The sequence below is a fragment of the Rhipicephalus microplus genome, chromosome 4 (assembly GCF_043290135.1).
Source record: "Rhipicephalus microplus isolate Deutch F79 chromosome 4, USDA_Rmic, whole genome shotgun sequence".
In the NCBI taxonomy this organism is placed as follows: domain Eukaryota; kingdom Metazoa; phylum Arthropoda; class Arachnida; order Ixodida; family Ixodidae; genus Rhipicephalus; species Rhipicephalus microplus.
Genome location: NC_134703.1, coordinates 182,125,519 through 182,146,060, shown reverse-complemented (window position 1 = coordinate 182,146,060; position 20,542 = coordinate 182,125,519). Strand labels below are relative to the sequence as shown.

The 20,542-nt window shown below is 49.1% G+C and overlaps 1 protein-coding gene across 1 annotated transcript in view; it reads right to left on the bottom strand.

Moving 5' to 3' along the window:
• Positions 1-20,542, bottom strand: part of ci (transcriptional activator cubitus interruptus) — a 96,862-nt gene that overhangs the window by 26,827 nt on the left and 49,493 nt on the right. The window contains exons 2-4 of the mRNA XM_037423727.2: positions 6,705-6,952; positions 897-1,007; positions 551-733 (exon numbers count right to left, since the gene is read on the bottom strand). Coding sequence (XP_037279624.1) covers positions 551-733; positions 897-1,007; positions 6,705-6,952 — 542 coding nt within the window. The remainder of the gene's footprint in view (positions 1-550; positions 734-896; positions 1,008-6,704; positions 6,953-20,542) is intronic.

Genomic DNA, 20,542 nt, shown 5'->3' with positions numbered 1-20,542 from the left:
AACAAGCTTTTGTAATGGGTTGGAGCATTGGACGACCCACTCGCTATGCTATTTGCATTGTGCGACGACTGCTTGTTCTTTCGCTGTTTTAGAACGCTTTATAAGTCGCATTAATGCGATTCCTTTCCCGACACCAAGCCTGCCTAAGGCAAGTTTGCCAACAAGTCACAAGCACCAGCGTAGCTCACTGGTAAAATACTCGGCTGGCACCCAGTGGATCTGGGTTCGAGCCCCACTGTGTCATTGGTGCAATTTTTTTTTTCGCTATGTAATTACGGACACTGGCGGCAACAGCAGCGGGCAACTGCGCGTAAACAGAGTTGTGATCTCATTACAGCTTTCGCTGCAATATCATACGGATGCTGGTACACTCAATATTCCTCTTGGCGAAGGGTTACAATCTCTTAAAAACTCATCCGCGATATGATGTGACCATTAACTACATATGGCGGTCTTTCAATTTTGACCGCACATCTATGAGAAAAATCTGGTACCATGTCTGCCATTCACACCAAACATGCCCAAGGCATCATAAGGAAGTTTACGATACCTGCTGAAAGGTGGCCGTATGAGCCACTGGCACTGGAACTCCGGGATCCGTTCATGAAGGAAACCAAGGAATTGGGAGATAGCCGGATCATGGAGCCAATGTCGAAGCCTTCCGAGTAAGGTGAGCTAGAGAGCGCCCGTTTGCGGCCTCGTGCTCCAGCTCGGGGACTAGCCAGCCGAGATCCTGTAGGGAGAAGCCATTTGAGAAATCGCAACCACCTGCCTTGTAGGAACGAAACAACCCTGTCACGATTATGTTATACATGCGGCATTCAGGAGGTCACAAGAATGAACGCAACAACTTAAAATACATGTCTGGTAAAGCGTCTTTGTTTCGTATTCAATACCTTCGGCCGAAAATGCAATGTCCGGCGTGACAGCTGCACTTGCTGCATGGAAGTCCATGAGACCTCTTTGGCCCAAAGCTGCCATCTGTTGGATGTAATCCATGTGAATTCCTGAAAAGACCCAACACACAAAAGGAAGGGTTCAGTTTGGACAGGCACTGGCAGTCATCATCAGTGCACACATATAAACCTACATCTTAAATGAGAAGTGGGCAATCGATATGTTGAGCGATTGACACAACGATTTAGTTTAAATGAGACACACTGTAGCAATAAGCTTTGGAATAGATTTGACCAGCCATATACATAGACTGTACATTGTGTGATATAATGGGAAGCAAACAAGCCTTCCTGCATTTCACCCTCATTCGAGCGAACTGCAAAGGACCACACATAGCAGACATAATCTCACACTCAGTGAGTCGCCAAGTCCCATAAGCACTACCCTAAAATGCTGGAAATATTTTGTTTAAGTTATGTTCAGATGTCAACACTGACTTACTTTGTTCACTGCATACTACTAGCAGGTGAGGGCACATCCATTCAACTAGATCAGTAAGTAATGACATGCACTATTGTCAATGTAGTTAATGAATGAAACACTGCACACTATCAGAAAATGATCAGCTTGATTGCACCACACTCTAGAGGGGAGTGCGTTCGAAACCAGGGATACTGAATACTGAATACAATATTTCAAATGTTGACAGAGCAGAGATAAGCTGAGGAGCCGGCAGCAGCTGAAGTTTCAGTCTAATAACATTGAAACAATCAGATTGACTAGCAAACTGCCAATTCTTTCAAATGTTGCATATAGAAAGTTGCATCTAAACTAATGCCCTTTATGTAGTCTATACGGGTACTAGTGATTGATACAACCTCCTCATTTAATTGATCTTAATTCTTTTAATGGTGTAGATTACCTAATATGTCAGGAAGCAATATAGCCCTTTGGCTGCAGAAGCCCCAAAATTTGCCACACATTTGTGTCCACGAGCCTTTTGGAAAACACAACTTACAAGGCTGACCAAAAAGAATGGCCTTTCATTTTAATTCGACCCACTTTCACTACAATAATAATGCATTTCTAAGGCACAGCAGCATTGCCTCACATTGGCATTGTCCTCTGAACGGGAGAGCCACTGACTTATCGTACCGAGTTTTAAAGAATTTTGCCAGGCCAATGCCCCCAAGATACCAAAAAATACACTTTGAAGTGCTTGAAGTTACGCGGGAAGATTTCGCCACAAAATCTGAAATAAATCTTTGACCTTACTTTCCTCTTCTATTAATAAGCACAGGGTTATTAACGCAATGAGGGTTCCAGGAGCAGTTTGACAAACTTGACAGATTCGTCGTTTCTTTTCAGTGTCCCTTGAAAACTGCTTCAGCGCAACTTGCAACAATTGTTTTCAGGGTAGATAGAGAGAGAGGGGGTTAGCCACTTCTGAAATATTGCTATGTTGCATATCCATATATAACAAAGACGTACAAATGCATTCTTGATCTTACATAAGGAGTGTTTGAACCCCCCCCCCCTGCCCAAAAAAAAAAAAAAACATTACTAGCAGCGCTGCTTTTTTAGCTTCAGACACATTTCACGCACCGGCCGCGAGCGAGTAGCACCAATGAATGCTAATGAAATGGCTGCGTAACTCTCCTGGCAGCGGGCAAAGAAGGAGCCCGAACGAACTGTTGGGGCAGCGGGTAAATGTATCGGCGCTCGAGCATGACGTGATAGTGAAAATGGAGCCGTCGCGCCAATCGCGGTGCTATAATGGCCGGTTACCACTTTTTTTTTTCTTTTTCTGTGCGAATGCCGACTCTGAAGAGCTTTTTGTGAGAACTATAGCTCACAAAAAAAAAATGGAGGAAGAAGAAAACGGGGTCTCCTGCCGAAACGATCGCGTCGAGCACGCGTAGCCCGCAATTCTGCGTGCCCATAATCATCGGGCTCACGGCGGTGTACCGGCGAGATGTATGCGATTGCAGGGGCGTTGCCTCGACGGGCTGCGGCCGCGCACAGCGCTTGTCCCGCCTCTTGAACACCCGACGGGATTCGCGCACGTCTCTCCGAGAAGTTGCACCGCGTCTGCGAGAGAAGACGCATTCGCGAGTGATGACCGCTAGGGGCGATTCGGGATAGAGAATTAATAACGGAGAAATAACGTGCTAGCCGTATATACTATAAACATACCCGCAAGAATAAACAAGCCCGTTCACCTCTTTTTCAGAGTAGTGATCGATAATTTGTTTCTCGAAAATATGTTTATTCAGGCCTTATTGAATTTGTCTTTTCCTTATTTCCATATCATACGGCTACACGGCCGCCGTTGCTTTTTGGCAATCATACGGGGCTTTCAAAAAAGGTGTATACCTTCAAAAATCAGGGAAATTGTACATTTTCTCGCTGCCTTCAACTCTGCTTTTTGTGTAGCGGCAGGCATACTATGGTGGTTAAAGACATCACTGCAGCGAGTAATGAAAGTAAAATTAATCGACTTACATGGTCATGTAAAATGGGGGAATTCGAGTTCATGCGATTAACCCGTCAGACTTTTAGTATTAGAAAGATAATAAAAAATACTCTTTAATAAAAAAATACTCTGGGATAATGAAATTCGGCAGAATTCAACGGCGGTACCGAAGCACCGCTGAGCGCAACAAGTTGACGACTAGAAAGAAGTCACTGTTCAGCACAACGATTACAGTATATTACAGGGGTGGAGGACTTCCGCGTTGGTTAATGGCGTGCGCCACGCGTGCTATGATTCCAAGCGCAGCCAGCATATTCACACAATGAAGTCGGTTGATGGCTTACATGTAACGACGCAAACTCATACAGGATGTCTCAGATTAGTACGGCACTTGGGCTCTTCTGCGTTACGGCTCAGGCATCACTGTTGACTTTTGATGAATTTCATAACTTCGCAATTATTACTAGCGGCCGTTTCATTAAAATCTTAAAGCTGCAAGATGCCACAGGAGCGCGCACAGGCGTGGGGGGAGAGGGCACCCCCAAGTCACCTGAGAGGGTGTGCAGCCCCATACATTGACATAACAGGAGGAGGGCGCTGTCACGAACCATCGCCCCCTCCCGGTCTGCCCACTACCAGCGCCTCCTAGAACCTGTTCTAGGTGGCTTTGCCACTACTGACAGAAAGAGGGGGGTGGGGGGGGGGGAAAGAAAATACATTTGAGGACCTGCCGTACATGGCAACGATATCTCATCAGCTGAATTGGACCCACACAATGTACTTGGGATACAGCCAACTAAGTTATGTATTAACTCATTAACAACGCTTCACTAATGTTATTTAAATAGCTTGAGCACATGGCGTAATGAGGAAGTTGAGAAGTAATTAAAGTAGTTTAGAGCCTACACAGCAGAAATGCTTTGTATACCACCTTACGAAGTACTTAGAACATATAGAGACACTCAATAGCACTACAGCCCACAATTTACTCTTCTATAGACTGGAATAAATAAATAACCGCTGGGAGTGAACGCGGCAGTTCACGCCGCTTGCGCATCACCCGGTGCCTATAAGTACAGTTGTTATTGGGATCTAAGAAATATCTTATAATATTTCTACAGCCGACAGACGGTACAATACGCTCTACGATTTCCACTCAGTCAGTATAATGTTATGCCACACAATAACCGCCATATCTTTGTTTTTGTTCTCTGGCTTTTCTAGAATGAATGCCACTTCCCGGTGAAGTAGCATTCATTCTAGAAAAGCTGGCGGGCACAAGGTCAACTTAAGCCGCAATGAGAGCAACCTCGTTTCGCAGAAGCTGAGTCGTCACACTACCATATGAGACGAGCGTAAGCAAGAGACACACCAGTACACTAAGGACATCATCCCCATGTTGTTTAATTTATTTTATCCGTTCCTCTCAGTCTGCCGCAACCAGTCAACATGCCAGATGACCAGCTCGCACAGACGCTAATCACGCCATTTTCCTAGGACGTCGAGGTCCGCGAGATTTTCACGCCGGCTGCACACACGGAAACGGACGCCTTTGCCGCCCCCGCAAGCGGCGCGCCGTTGTTGGTAAACGGCGTCACTGAACTGCCTCTCTCGGTCATCAGCCGTGGGCGGCGCCGATGCTTCTCCACCGAAAATAGACACGCGCTCATGTGCTGCCGGCGAAGCCCGAATGGAACGCTTGTTTTAGAGATGCTGAGCTCGCGCGCGCCTTTTGCTACGCCGCCGGTCCGAATACGCGGCAGAGAAGGTGCCTCCTCGGAGGCAGCACAGCGGGTGCGGGATAGAGCTGCTCTCATCCGCCCAAAGGCGCGCTAGGAATGGCAGCGACGCTCGCCGACACGGCCCACCAGAAGGCATTCGAATGAGGACTCGCGGGCACTCGTCAGCGACGAACATGACGGACGAAGACAACGCGCCCAACGACTGCGCGATGCGAGGCTACGGAATGGAGGCGAGAAGCCGCAGCGCCGAAACGTGACCGAGACAGCAGCTCTATGAAACAGTCATAGTACGACCTTTCCACCTGTGCTGAACCGCAACAGTGGCTCGTTTTGCAAAATTGCGGGTCGGAAAGAAACACATTATATGGTATAGTGTGGACACTGCCTCTTGAAGTGCCGTAAACTCTGCACTAAACTACACGTGACCGCTGGCCGACAATGTCGACAGCGCCAATGATTCACGCGTATCTGGCGGAACTTCGATAAATTTAGGTTTCTTCACATATTCCTTGCTTTGTTTGCTATAAACTCAGTCTTGCAGACAGGTCTGTACTTAATAAAATGTTCATCTAACGTTTTTTTTTATAAGTTCTTATAAAAAATTGCAAATGCGGCTGCTTCTTTGTTAAAACATTTAAATTATGTGTACATTACTGCTTTTTTGCGCTTTATAGTCTGGGACGGGTTACGGTACCTTGTCAGGCCTTTTTGCCTGTGTCTTTTTACTTGTGTCTACTGTACTTTGTGTACTGTACTTTGTATAATAAAGTTTAAACTTTACGCAGGTCAAGAGAGCCAGGCAAGAAACGTGAATCAAAGCGACAAGCTCAAGGCGCTAGGGCAAGTCCTTGGACATCTTTAGTCATGTCTGTAGGTCGTTGGACTCACCCATCAGTCTATTTACTCGAACTCACGCTCAGATCCAACCACGAGTCTGAATGAGTCCGAGTGAGTTATACCTTCGTGAGATATTTCAAGAAATATGTCCTTGAAACTGCAGGTTATGACTTGTTTGAAACCACTCATAACCTGCACTCGTGTGGCTATATCAAAGGCCCTTAAATATTACGCGGTGCGTTGGGGTTAAGTAACTTGACACCATGATCGAGAACGCTAATTCTAGGCTAATAGACTCACTCGGACTCAGATTGAGTCGCAAGTATGAGAAACCTCCACAATTTTGCCGGCCTATATGGTTATGTCACATACCGGTGCGGTGTTGAGGTGATGCTCTGCGTTTAGCTCTAACTCTGTCTCGCCGAGGAGATGTTTGTCTTATAATGAGCTGTTTACTTTCCAGTGTGATGATTAAAAGATCTCTCATACCGTGTGGCCTATAGTGTGGTGTAGATCGCACACTGCTCACGAAGGCTAATTACAGAATGTATGGTAGCGCGGCGCTCCGTGTGAGTACGGGGGCCCTACTGCCGGACGATCACTTTGGGTGTCAGTGTGGCTGCACGTGACGTATATTTTTGTATGTTCAATGACTTCAGCGACTAGTTGCCCGCCATTCCGCAACCAGCCAATGACCGAATGCCGAAGGCGACAACTGAGAATGCGGCTCAGAAGAAGCAGCGTGCCCTCACCCCGATGGTCGAGTGGGCTGAGCACCCGCATCGCCAGCGGCGGGCTCGCCTGGAAGGGGCTGTACACCTGGTCCATGTACGGACTGAGACGGTACGGAGACTGCAGCGCCGCCGCCACGGCCGCCGCGTCGGCGCTCTGTCGACGCTGCTGCTGCTGCTGCTGGACCTGCTGCTGCACTTGTTGCTGCTGCTGCTGCAGGTAGGCCATGTCCTGCAGGCCAGCACTCTGCAGGGCCGCCTCGGCCAGTCTGCAGCGAAAAGAACGAAGCGAAGTTGAAAAGGGTGCACCGACTGTCGCTGCGACTTACACTAAAATGTATACATACAATCTCGCGACAGAAAGCGTGAAAAGCAATGGTTGTCAGAGAGGGTCGGTATATGATCATTCGCTTTTAGCAGAAAGACCATACGCAGGAAATAAGCTGAACAGAACTCAAGAAACCTCGCAGTGGCCACTTTACATTGGGGGAAGAGGCATAATAGCATGAGAGGATGGGATGACGCTGCAAGCTTCCGAGCTATAAAAGATGTTCGCACAGATAAGTTCGATATTATACGGGGCTCATCATGAAATTATCTGGGTCAGATTGAAGTTCTCTCGAAAATCAAATCTGGGACAGTATACCACGAAATGTAATGGACGTCTATTATTATTATTATTATTATTATTATTATTATTATTATTATTATTATTATTATTATTATTATTCAGTTCACAACAAAAGGGCACTACACGCTACACTGCCAGCCCCTTTCTAAAAACGACAGCGAGACAGGAAGGGCACAGTCAGATTATCGGAGGCGTGCGACTCGTCAAAAACAGGTACCTCTCAAAAACAAAACCAAGCGCTAGATCTAAAATCGCGCTCAACAGGGCAAACGAATCAAGGAAAAATGCAGGTCCCATTATATTTGGACAAATAGTCGCCGCTGTTTGCATAGCTGCATATTTGTAGAGAAGTAGCCAAGGAATGCGCGTAGTAAGCGCACACAAGGGGGAATTCAAAAGGCACAGTAAAAAGAGAATTTCGTAGTCCCAGGATCGGGCCGGCCGCTCGGGGTTCAGGGGTGAACCGCCCCACGGCAGCGCCGCGATAGTCATCCGTTCATTAAAGGGAGCAGACGAGCGTCGGAGCCTGGCAGGTCGTCCCCAGCGCGGGTCGGGCGCTTGAACCTGCGCGTCTCACGAATGCGCGCGAGTCGAGGAGGCTGCAGACGTTGCGTGCCCGAGGAACATTCATCAGGGCGAGTAAAACACGGGCGCGCACAACTTCGGCGTCACTCGCGTCACGTGACTAGCTGCATGCGGACGCCAAGAGAGAGAACAAAGGAATAAGCAAACAGAGCAAAACAGAAATTCGATACACTGCTAAGTTCGCTGCATCGGGATTTACAATTTATGACCCTCAATCGTGTCATAGTATGTGGTAAATCTATAAAAGCTTTCTTTCCCACTACACCCCGTGTGTGTGCTTTCATGAAGGTATTACGAGCGATCTTTAAAGCAACATCATGATACGACAAAAAATAAATAAATAAATAAATAAATAAATAAATAAATAAAAGAAGATTCGCGCAGAGAACGGCAAAAAAAAAAACGTCAGAATCTGATAATTTTCTTGTAGAGGATTGTGCGGGGAACGAAGCGGGTGACTAAATAGGCAACGAAACCCAGTGACACTGCACTGCCCGCAAGTGGCGTCAAGCCACCATGTCCACGATTTTAACAGCGGGCGCACGCGATAACTGCACCGTGGCGGTGTCATACTGGGAGACCATCAAAACCCGCACTTCTGCTTTCGACGAGCGCCGCGGTTCATCTCGCGCCACAGAGACAAGAAGGACACGAAGGACTCTGTGTCGTCGTATTGTTCCCGCGCTTTAACTATCGTCATCTCGCGCGCCATGGAGAGGATTGCATTTCAAGGACTTTGCTTTGCTTTGCAGGGGTGCCTCCTCACAGTGAGGGAGCACCCACGTGACGTGAGGGAGCTCGGCCACCGCACTCTGTCAGAAACACCCACGCACCGACATATATGTGTACTCACGTATTCAAACGTCGAAAATCCCAACGTTTCTTTTTATTTTGCTTATTTGCTCTTGGAAACTTGGATGCATTTAGTTGTACCGCAATACTGCTTTAATAGATCTGGCGAAGAATTAGACACGTTTTAAAAGGGAGTGATAACCGAACCGAGAAAAGTTGGTCAGATAACGAATTTCGTTATATGGACGCTATGCTTGCATTCAAGTTTGCAGATGGACGGTGGCCTTGCCTGATAAAGTACACATAAGGCAGGGGAAAACTAGGCAGCCGTCAAACATGCAGACCAATAACGATAACCAGAAGAAGCGAAATAAATCAATTGTCGAACTGGTGAGACATGATTTGCGCGTAGCCTGAAACCACCGTTCGATGACGCAGACAACTCTGCAACGCTTAAAGGGACACTAGCGGCAATATTAAGTCGACGTCAATTGTTGAAATAGCGGTCCAGAAACCTCGTAGTCTTACTTTTGTGCCAAGGAAGGGCCTATTTTGAAATAAAATCACGCTTTAGTGGCTCGCATCGGGTTAGCGCACTTCCAATTACCCGCCTCAAGAAGCGGACCGACCAGACCGTCTCACGTCACTGTTGCCGTGCACAACGTTGCCCGATTTTACTGCGCTCGTAGCAGCAGACCAAAAGCATCGAAAGCCACTGTAACAACAACGGCCATTGTTCAATTTCCCGCCATTTGCTCAGAGATTGCAGACGTTTATAGTTCAACTGCGCCCCGCTAGATGGCGCCGCTAGATGGCCCCATAGTGTAACTACGCGAAAATCGAATTTTCGAACCACTTGCACCGTTCTCCATATTAACGTCAGGCGGTTTCTTTTTCCATCAATCAAACAAATCCGAACAAGCTGCCTTTTATAACGTCTCTTGATGCACGAAAGGCTCTTTATTTAGTGTAGCTAGATCGATTATTATTCATTCATTGTAGGCGGTCTATCTGATGTCATTGTGATCATTTTGAGAATGTCCTACTGCGGCACTTGTGTTCTTGTGCATTTATCTTAATTCCTCGGTCAGTAGGGCACTGTTGATAATATCGTCGTTTTAGATGTTGTCATACATTGAGCTCTCACTCTGACGTAAATTCTTATTTGACTTTAGTGTCCCTTTAAGCGCGAACGGCGACATCAGTACCGATGCAGCTTCATCGCATTATTGAAGAATACAAACACGCCGTCCACAACAGAAAAAGCAACGATTGTCATGGAGGAAATTGGAAAAAGAAATGACAAAAGACCCATGACAGATGGGCACGCTTCCAAGCTATATACAAATAGAACGCAGTGCACAGTAGGGCCGACTTCATTTGCACACGACGCAGTCCAAGTCGTAAAGGCCAATCAGTTACTCCCGCTGTCCACGGCGAGACACGCATGCAAACGAATCGTATTAAAGGGGCAATAGCGAAGCCTACGCGCTCCCCGATTTAGCAACCATGTTGCCGATGCTGCTTCACCGCACTCCAGTCGCGTGGCTCGTATACCCGACTCGTTTTTACGCAGTCGCTCAAGAATTGGCCACTCGCTTTCCGCTAACCAGGACAGCCAAAGACTTTACAGCCTGTAGTGAGCGCTCGCAGGCTTGTTCTGTCCGCAAGCTCGCTGAGGTCGCTCCCAGGTATGTATACAGGCTGGCCGGGAGATTGATATCGGGAATATAAGCGCGCACAAGGCGTGCCAAGTCCACCCTTTGTTTATCGCAGCGCAACATCGAACTGCGGAGAGACGGAGATGAATGGCAAGAGAATTATAATTGAGCACCAGTAAGTGGCGGAGAGAAAGACGGCTCCGCACGTACACGGCAATATTTATCGGTGGGTTCTCGCGATGCCAAGTTATGCGCTCGGCATTGTCGTTGTATCAAGGGAAACTTGAAATTTACGGACCCTCTCAGATCGGTTTCTGACAACGATCGGGGCGGATATAGTCACTACCTTAAAGGGGGGGGGGGGGGGGGTCGTTTGAAGTAAAACCAGGGAGAGGGGCCCTGACTTTCTTGTTTTCAGCAACTATTATCACAAGAACCCCGTCACAGCATAAATACGGTCAATTTGTGCTCACAGGCAGGGGCACCACTCATTCACTTCAATCAGTTTTCTAATCGTAATAAACTCAGAGAACTAAAACAAATATATATGGGACTATTTTTCATAGGACACCTGGGCGCCCCTATCTTAGACCGATGTTTTCTTGTTTCTCCATACAGCGACGTGAACTAATAATACAATATTATATAGATACATCGTATGCAGCAACTCGACCGTGTCCATGCGTATGCGTCTACACTGTTCGTTTACATGTTAAAAGTACAAAACACAAATAGAAACAGCAACCCTACGAAATCTGCCCGTAAAATAGTCTGAGGAACAATTTGCTCCGCCATGGTTGTTAGAAACGGGCTTGAGTGACTAGTGCGAAAACGAGTTCGAAGCATAAGGAGGGGGGTGACTTACACCCGTATTCTAGAACGCCCCTTCACTAAAACTCCACCTTCACTTGAGAAAGTCGATGGGAGCGCCACCTCTAGGCAGGGCAAGTCACTGCATACCAGTGATAATTTGCTGCTATTCTTGAGTAGCGCAGCGTCATTTTCAGCCGAGCAGAGCGGCGCAGACCGCAACTCTGTCAAGTGAAGGGTGAAAGTCGAGTCGAGGAATTGGGGGGGGGGGGGGGGGGGTAGGCATTCAGGCAGAAGGCGATCGCCGCAACCCCCCCCCCCCCCCCGAATACTTATTTCTTCAAATAAACGTCATTCTACTGCATGCGCAACCCTTCGATTTTGATACAGTAGGAAGTACTGTAAATGAACGCGACGCTGACATTGCGATTGTACTATCAGAACCTAATCAAAATACTGATGACGAAATAAGATCCGATCACAACTGAGGCACTTTCACTGTGAAAGACGTGGGGAGTGAAAGCATAGGTCGGCTAATCAAAACCTTCTCATATTCCGGCAAAATTACTATTCAATTTACTTCAGGGACATGACCATGGCACTCAGTTATCTAGAGCGTAACTGCGCTTCGGTAGACCACCCCGTAAATATCTGTACGCGATAAAATAGTAAAACGCGATATTACGATATGAAGGCAATATGATTCAACGACGATAATTAGCCCAGTTTTCACCCATACACGTCTCCGGAAAGGAGGAATGCTAGAATGCATCTGTACTTCCCAAATCGGCGTATTTAGCACCGAGACAAAACGAATCATAACGAAAAAAAAAAAGCAATACTGCTACAGAAGAATGGATACTTCTTTACAATGACCTATATCAAGAGAATTCGGCAGTTGTCATGCTTTTCTTCATAAGTGGGACCAAAATAAATGCAGCAACAAATAAAAATACTTGTGTCTTCTGCGCAACCAGAAGATTATCGTGACACTTGCTCATACGCGAAAAAAAAAAAACATCCACACGTTTAAATCCCATGCGATCTGCTGTCTGCCGTGTTCATTGCCGCTGCCGGAATCCACAGTGAATGCGCCTTCTCGCCGTCGTGAGGCGATAGCCTCCGAGATTCCGCGGGCCCACCGTCTAGAAGGCCGCGGTTTTGCTGAGGAGCGGGGCGATTGAGACGGCCGGAGAGAAACACGTCGCGGAGCCCGCCATCTCGAAGGCACGACAGGGGCATGCTCACTACTGAACAGAGCAAGTTTACCCACACCGCGCTGCTACTACGCGAAAATAAGTACGCCTGGTATATCGAGGCAATGTGGTTGACATCGCTGTAATGGGCGACGGAGACGTTATGACAAGCACGCAGATTCGTGAAAGTAGTGAATTTGCCCCAACTCCTGTCATGTGTGAGGTAACTCTCGCGAGAAGCTACCATTCAAAAGGTAAATAACTAAAGATTACGAAATTTCGTTTGAGTGTTTGCCATTGTGACCGAGAAGGCGCGTGGAATCAATACAGCTAGGCATAAACTTCTGGCGCGCTGATGCCGGTTAGCTACACCGGTAATGTCGCTCAAACTGCGCTTTTCGTCCATGTGCTTCGCAGATATGCACGAACCACTGTTTTTTTTTTTTACGCAACCGGTATGAGAACGGCGTAGTGAAGGGGTTTTGTCTTCCTAGGCCGTCGTAGCCACAAAAGTTAAAAGGCGAAATCATGGCCAGGACGACGCCGACCCGATGTGCGACCACGCCAACCTTCCCGACCTGACACATCGTTTTGACGACGCGCCGTCACAACCTGACCCGTCCAGGCCCGCACCCCATTAGGATGATGAGGCAACGGGAGGAAGCGAGACGTTTAAACAAAAAGAAAACAACGCCAACAGCAGAGCACTCAACCCGGCGTGACACAAGTCGAACTTCTCCCGCTGCTCCACGACTCTCGGATTCTGCGCGCGGAACGACGAGAAAATTGGCATGCAGAAGCGCGCACCCAAGCTGCAGGCAGTCGGCGCCAGTGCAGCCGGGCGTCGCGGAAGGTACCAAAACGGTTGGCTGAGAGAGAGAAAAGAGAGAGAACTCCTTTGCGCCGAAGAAAAGGCTGTTTGTACGCTCGCGGCCAGGCAGCGCTCCCTCCAGAACCAAACACACCCTCGCGCCTGCCAACCTTTAACAAATGGCCAGTGGGAAAGGGCACGCAGGGCCAAGTACACGGATGCGCTGCCGAATAGAGGGGCTATCTATGAAAGGAGTCGCCGAACTTTCCGCATCTTCGTCAAGAGACGGATAAGAGAGAAGGGGGCGAAGAGTGAGCGGATAAAGGAAGGCTGACCGATATATAATGAAATATCTGCGCCGCCGCAATTGCAGGTCGGCCCTTGCGCGAGCATCATCGGCGAGATTAACCTGTCATTGTGCGAGAGCGGCACGCCTCTGAGAGCGCTCGCTCGTCCCTCGCTGGAGCTGCACGGCCGCGCAATGGGCACCGCTCGACGTCGTGCCACCCCGCGGGACAATCCCGCCGCGTGTACGTATTTAAAGCATGCGCTGATCCGGCGTAGAGATGCGAGCGGCCGATACGAGCCATCCACCCTGCCCATGCGACCCACGGATCTGCTTGCTGCGGCATGTTCTCGGCGCCAACAAAGGCACAACAACAAAGGTTCGCCGGTCTTGTGACTGTTGTTTGAGGATTCGCTCTTTCCTCCCCGCGGGCCAGGATCGAGCACGTGACTTCGGTCACCCTAACGAACACGCTCGTACGAGGAGAGGCACGAATCGATTACCACCGTGCGTATGGAAACGCGGCTTGTGCCATTCAGGTATATGCTCGAGTCGCCCCCTCATCATCCTAACCAGTTTGGAAGTTTTAGTGCCGGGGACCCCAAGATGCCTGCGTACGCACGCTCTTCTGTTGCACTGTGCTTCGAGCTGCACCTGGGGAGAATACACGTGACCGCGAGAGCATGCGTACCCAGGCAGCTTGGGGCCCCCGGCACTAAAGCTCTGATGCCGTGTGGCCAGCGGTAAGAGAGGACTGCAACTGCCTCCTGTCAACAGCCAATTATTTTTAGAGCGGAGCTGTCTCTTAATCCGCATTTGCACCTGCGAATTGAACCGGTCGCGCGATTATTCGCGGCGGCCTACTGCAAAGCGACTCAATGCAGCCGGTGTACAGACTTGCACGCGACTTACACCCGTCTCCACGCAGAATTCACGTTTTCCGCGTACGCGTCGCATTGCACTCCCGAAAAATACGTCCTATTCCTGCGCAAGTGATTGGTTCAGAAGCTTGCGACAGCAGTCGCACGATGGAGAAGTCGACCTGCGAGCGACTGACCCGAAACGACCATTCGCGACTTTCACAGATGATTGCGTCGCCATGCGGCATCCGTCGTAACTGTCGTTCGGGCGATAGTTATAGCGCGAGAACAGAACGACGAACAAGAGGCAAGAAGGACTTTGTCGTAGTTCTGTTCTCGCGCTATAACTATCGTCATGTCATACCAACTAGCCCAAACTGCCACACTTCTATGTCGTTTGGGGGATGCCCACACAGCCAGCACATGCCATCGTTCGGTCGGCCTCATTTTGGCACTACCGCAACCGGTAGTGCCAAAACTCGCACTACCGAAGTCGGACAGGTACTGCGAGTCGTAGTAGCAATGATTTACTCTTGCTTGCTGAGCTAGAAGAATCACGAAATGTTTGGATTCCACTGTGCAGACGCCGTTCAGTCAAAGGCGAGGTTTCCTGCTTTGCACGAGCCCAAGCAGCGTTCACGAAGTTGTACGTGCATTCCTTCACACCACAGCAGACGATGTGCACGACGTCAAAACTTCTTTTCCTACAGTATACGCCGCACACGCGTTTCCAACACGCTAAAGTTCTCAACATGCTTGAGTCAATGACCTTCTCAGCAAAGCATTGACAGCACGGTGCCTGCAACCGAAAATACAACGCAGTTTGAAGTGACGGGCACACCGGCGGCGGAATGGCGGCGGGCGCGGCGGCTGCACGATCCCCCAAACGACAGCCATGTCGGCCATAGAGTTTCCCAAAATTAACTAGAGGGCACTCTGGCGCTGCGATCGTTCAGCGACCATGGGAATGATGGGTAGTACACACATTTGCCTAGTCTTCGTACTTCCGGGCGGCGAATCGTACCTGCGGCTTCGTTCACTGCTGTGTTTCGGTTTTGTTTTGAAAGAAAGATTCAAACCTTTTGAACTTCGTGACCCAATTTGGAAAGGTAAGTCTAAAATATTGAGGTGGTAAAGCACAATCACTGAACATTTGCTGATTTTCGTTTCGTGAGAAACGAGCTCCGAGCCACACGAACACACACGGAGCCGAAATCACGCCAAAAGTACGAAGTTTAGACAAATGTGTGTACTACCCATCATTCCCATGCTCGCTGAAGCACCGTGCGTCGCAGCTCCCATAGACACTAGCGCCAGAGTTCCCTCTAGTTAAGAAACTCTATGATGTCAGCCTCGCACTAGCACCCTCTCTAGGCGGTGAAAGTTGCGAATAGCAACTAGCTCGGTCGTGAGACGGCGCTGGTCTCAGGTGCCAATAAGCATTTAGTCCATCACGTGCCGTAGTCGCCGTCGCAGCACTATTAGTAGTCGTCTCGCACGTTACGAAAAGGGGCGGGCATGGAGGGGGTAGTGAAGAAATAAATGAAACGAAATGATGATGATTACTTCAGACGAAAGTGTCACTTCCTGAGCCTGCGGGTCCCGTGATCACACTTTGCCCCATCAGGTGTAAGCGCTCATATTTGAAATCTACCGGAATACGTGATCTCGCCAGCCAATGACACACCCGCGCACTCACAGCTTCATTGTACGACAATTTTCTCGGCGTGCAAATGGCCAAGTTTTAAAGGCGACGGTATTTCTTGGGGTACTTCAACGTTGAATTTTTTTGTCTGTCTGTCTCACAATTCAGCCACCCGGCTAAATTAGCCATCTTAAACTGGTGGCTGCGTTCATACTTGTGAACATTGTCGATCAAAATGCAAATATTACGCATAACTGAGGTGCAACATCAATACGCAAGTATTAGGTGGCGTGTTCCCTTACTAAAAAAAACATACGTAGGTACGTAATTCTAAAGACAGACCCTAGTGTTTCTTGGGCCGCGCTGAAAATGCTACACTATTCAAGAAAAAGCGCACTGCCGACGATATATGGTGCTGCCACCAGCAGGGCAGTGAATTGTTTTCTGCACAGGCTCATGCTTCTTGGCGGCCCTGCCAAATGGTGTGCAAGAGTTTCTGTATGTGCTACATTTAGGTATAAAGGTGGCATATACAGTAACTCTAATGGTGTTCATCACGCAGCGCCTGCTCTATTTCATCAGTGCCAGCCAGATGCGGCCGATTCAACACGGAGGAGGCGCTGCCTGAGGCAAGGCCGGAATTAAATGGCTGCTTGACCGGCAGAAGACGATCGTATTTCGACAATTGCATCGAAACCCGCAGATACGTAGCCAACGTTTTCTGTATGTGTATCGCACTAATACACGATAAAACATTGTCTTGTTACTACTTCCACTACTACTACTACTACTACTACTACTACTACTACTACTACTACTGCAGCTGCTGCCGCTGCTAATACTTCTAAATAAACGCGGTTGCACGCAAGAACAAACACCAGCGTATCGGGGTATGGGGGCATGTTGCTGAAGAAGCCCATCGTTGATCCTGATTCCGAAAGAGTATATCCAAATCCTTGTATTGCCGCCGCAGGCTTGTAGCAGTTGCACATGCTCGGCTGCTGAACCGGAGGTCGCGGGTTCCATCTTGGTCGCGGCGGTCCATTTCGAGAGAGGCGAAATGCGAGAGGCATGTGCGCTGTTCGATGTCGGTGCACATTAACTCCCCGGTCCGAAACCCTTCACGGTTTCCCTTATAATTACACTGAGGTTCTGAAAAGCGATACCCCAGATGTGAATTATACAATATGTGCCGTTGATTGATTTGTGGGGTTTAACGTCCCAAAACCACCATATGATTATGAGAGACGCCGTAGTGGAGGGCTCCGGAAATTTCGACCACCTGGGGTTCTTTAACGTGCACCCAAATCTGAGTACACGGGCCTACGACATTTCCGCCTCCATCGGAAATGCAGCCGCCGCAGCCGGGATTTGAACCCGCGACCTGCGGGTCAGCAGCCGAGTACCTTAGCCACTAGACCACCACGGCGGGGCAATATGTGCCGTCGTTGCGGATGAGGTGACATCGCGGAGCTCACATGCCCAGTTCATGAACCTTCCGGAACTGCACACACTCAGGCTCCACTTGTGCGGCCCACCACAGCAGAGACATAACATCATCGTCTCTAGTCGGCTTCACTATGATTACGTAATGCGCCGCTCCTTGTTTCCTAGTTTCATTCCTTCTCGGAGCGACATGCTGTCGCACACGTGCATGTAAATCATCTTAATTTGGTTCTGTGTACTGTTGTGCCTCGCCCAAGTTCCACGTGGTCTTCGCGGCCTGCTGGCACCTGGCAGCTGTTGATGAGTCAACCCTGCACCGGGACGGCGACGGACGCGGACAATCTGGAAAAACCACGTCGCCGGCTCCTCTTGACACAAAAGTCGTTGGCCAAGCTTTTGTCAGCCGCCGAGAGCAACACTCCGAAGCAGCGTCGACCCAGCAGCTGTACGGGGTATTCTGCCTTGCTTGAGTCAACCTGGCTGCATCAGGGAGCGACTTTGCGCATGGGATTCCACGTCATCTCACTGTGGTGCCACGCTGGCGCGTGGGGGTCTCCCTCACCAAACAGCGAACTGGGCATGTCTTGCCCCTTTCCTAGGTTCAGAGGGAGGCGGTGTTTGGCTTTTCCTCTTCGGGGACGGAGAGGAAGACGACGATCTCATTGGAGTATCCTGCGCATAAATTTTCTTTGCAAGGGATCTTGGGAAGGCGGACGATGTATAAAAACGCTAGCGCAGAGGCGCTCGTGTGTGATTCTCTTTTCATGTTGTACCACGCTACCATGTAAATACTGTATATAAACATTTTTTTCTCCTTCTCCGGCTTCTCTACTCGTCCTCTCCGGGGACTCGGATGGCCCGAGTCCGCACCACGCTACCCAAAGGCGCAACAGTGGTGGCAGCGGTGGGATTCGCCTGCGTCGGCTGCATCGAAGTGGTGAGTGCCGCGTGTTTGCTCTTCTTTTCGCCAGACTCGTTAGCGCAGATGGTCGGTAACGTGGTAGGGTGATTTTGGTAAATTTTGATTCGCAGACCAAGAATTGGGTGGCTCGTGGGCAAAATTACCTTAGAAGAGAAACGGTGTGCATATCTAAGATGGAGAAGTTTAAGGTCCAAGAACTCCTCGAAATTTGTCAGGAGCTGAATATTTCGGTCGGCTCGGTTAAAAGAAAACAACAAATTTTGGAGCACTTGGGAAAAGAGGAAGTGAGTTTAGAAGAGGCCATTGAGGCCAGAGAAACCATTTTGGCAAAGAAAGAGGAGCGTGAGCGCTTAGCCCGTGAACAAAGAGAGGAGGAAATAAGGAGGGATCGCGAGGATAAAGAACATGAAATCCGTCTGAAAGAACTGGAGCTTCGTATGTCCGTGGGAAATCAAAATTCAGGGGGTGGAGAATCAAAGATAAAGGATCTAATCCACACCTTCAAGGCGGGTGACGACATTGCATTATACCTCGTGCATTTTGAGCGAGCATGCGAAAATGCAGGGTTTAGTAGGGAGACTTGGCCACAAAAACTGATATGCGTACTACCAGGCGAAGTGTCCGATGTTATCGCAAGAATGAATAAAGAGGACTCCGAGGTGTATGACAGGGTAAAGGCTGCATTGCTACGAAAATGTCGCCTATCGACAGAGGCTTTCCGCCTGCGGTTCAGGCACTCTAAGAGGGGCAACGAATCTCATTCAGACTATGCCTACCAAATTAGAGCCAACTTTGAAGAGTGGCTCAAAAGCGCGCAAGTCTATGGCAACCATGACAAGGTCATTGAGTTGATGGTACTTGAGCAGTTTTACCGGGGAATTCCCGAGGAGGTAAGGCTTTGGGTGCAGGATAGGATGAAAGACGTAGACATGAACAGGGCAGCAGAACTCGCCGAAGATTACTGCTCACGCCGTAGTCTCCGCAATACACCACGAACTTCGGAAAAAAATGAAAAGGTAGAAAGCTGGTCGGGAAACCAGGGACGCAAGAGGTTTGCAAGAAATAACTGGAAACCCGAAAATTCCAAGTTATTAGACAATCAGCAGGGAAAGGACAGTGAGGGGACTAAGGCGGCACCTTCATCAGGTTCAAAGGCGCCTGGTGACATAGCGCATGCGTTAGAAGCGCGGAAGCCAGTTGTTTGCTACAGCTGCGGAGAAAAGGGCCACATGGCCAGGAGCTGTAAGAGGCACATGGCATTTGCCACAATTCAGGAGTCAGAGGATAGCTTAAAGCTGTTGAAGCCTTACATGAGGACACTCTCAGTGAACGGCCGAATGTGTAGGGTATTGAGGGACTCGGCGGCCACAATGGATGTAGCGCATCCAAGTTGCGTATCTTCCGAAGACTATATAGGAGAGTGTGCCTGGATTCGGCAAGTGGCAGAAAAGCAAAGCGTCTGCCTACCGATAGCGAGGGTTGTAATCGAGGGCCCTTTCGGCCAATTGTGTACGGAAGCAGCAATTTCAGCCAACCTCCCGGAGCACTTCCCTTACCTATTTTCAAATAAGTCTGAGGAAATGTTAAAAACACGTGGAGAATCATTTGCCACCGAAATAGCTTGCATGGCCCTTACCCGTTCGAAGGCGCGCGAGCTGACGCAACAGCTGAGCAGCTCACCCTCTGGGGAACAGACGTCCGAGGGCAGTGTAGGAAAACCTGAGGTAGTTGCGACGGAAAATGAGTCTGCCATGCGAGTTGTCGAGACGGAAACTGGGGCTATGGTCGACAACAGCGAGGAAATATCTCTAACGCCCGAAAACGAGGACTTGGTGACAGGCTCGGTGTTAACACCCGCGTCCACCAGTTGGTGTCAGCTAGCCAGAACCGACCGTGCAACGCTAGTGGTCGATCAAAAGGCGGATCTCGCACTCTCTATGCTGCTAGATGCCATACATAAGGAAGGTAACTCTAGGAAGAACGTTTCGTTCTACACCCAAAACGAGGTGTTGCATCGCAGGTATGAGAACGCTAAAGGGCGGGTCTACAACCAAGTGGTAGTTCCACTAAAATACCGGCGGAACATTCTCGACCTGGCCCACAGCAACGCCTGGGCGGGCCACTTAGGTATAAAGAAAACGAAAGCTAAGCTGGCTCAGGAGTTCTACTGGCCCGGGTGCTGGAAGGATGTAGAGATGTTTGTCCGTGGATGCG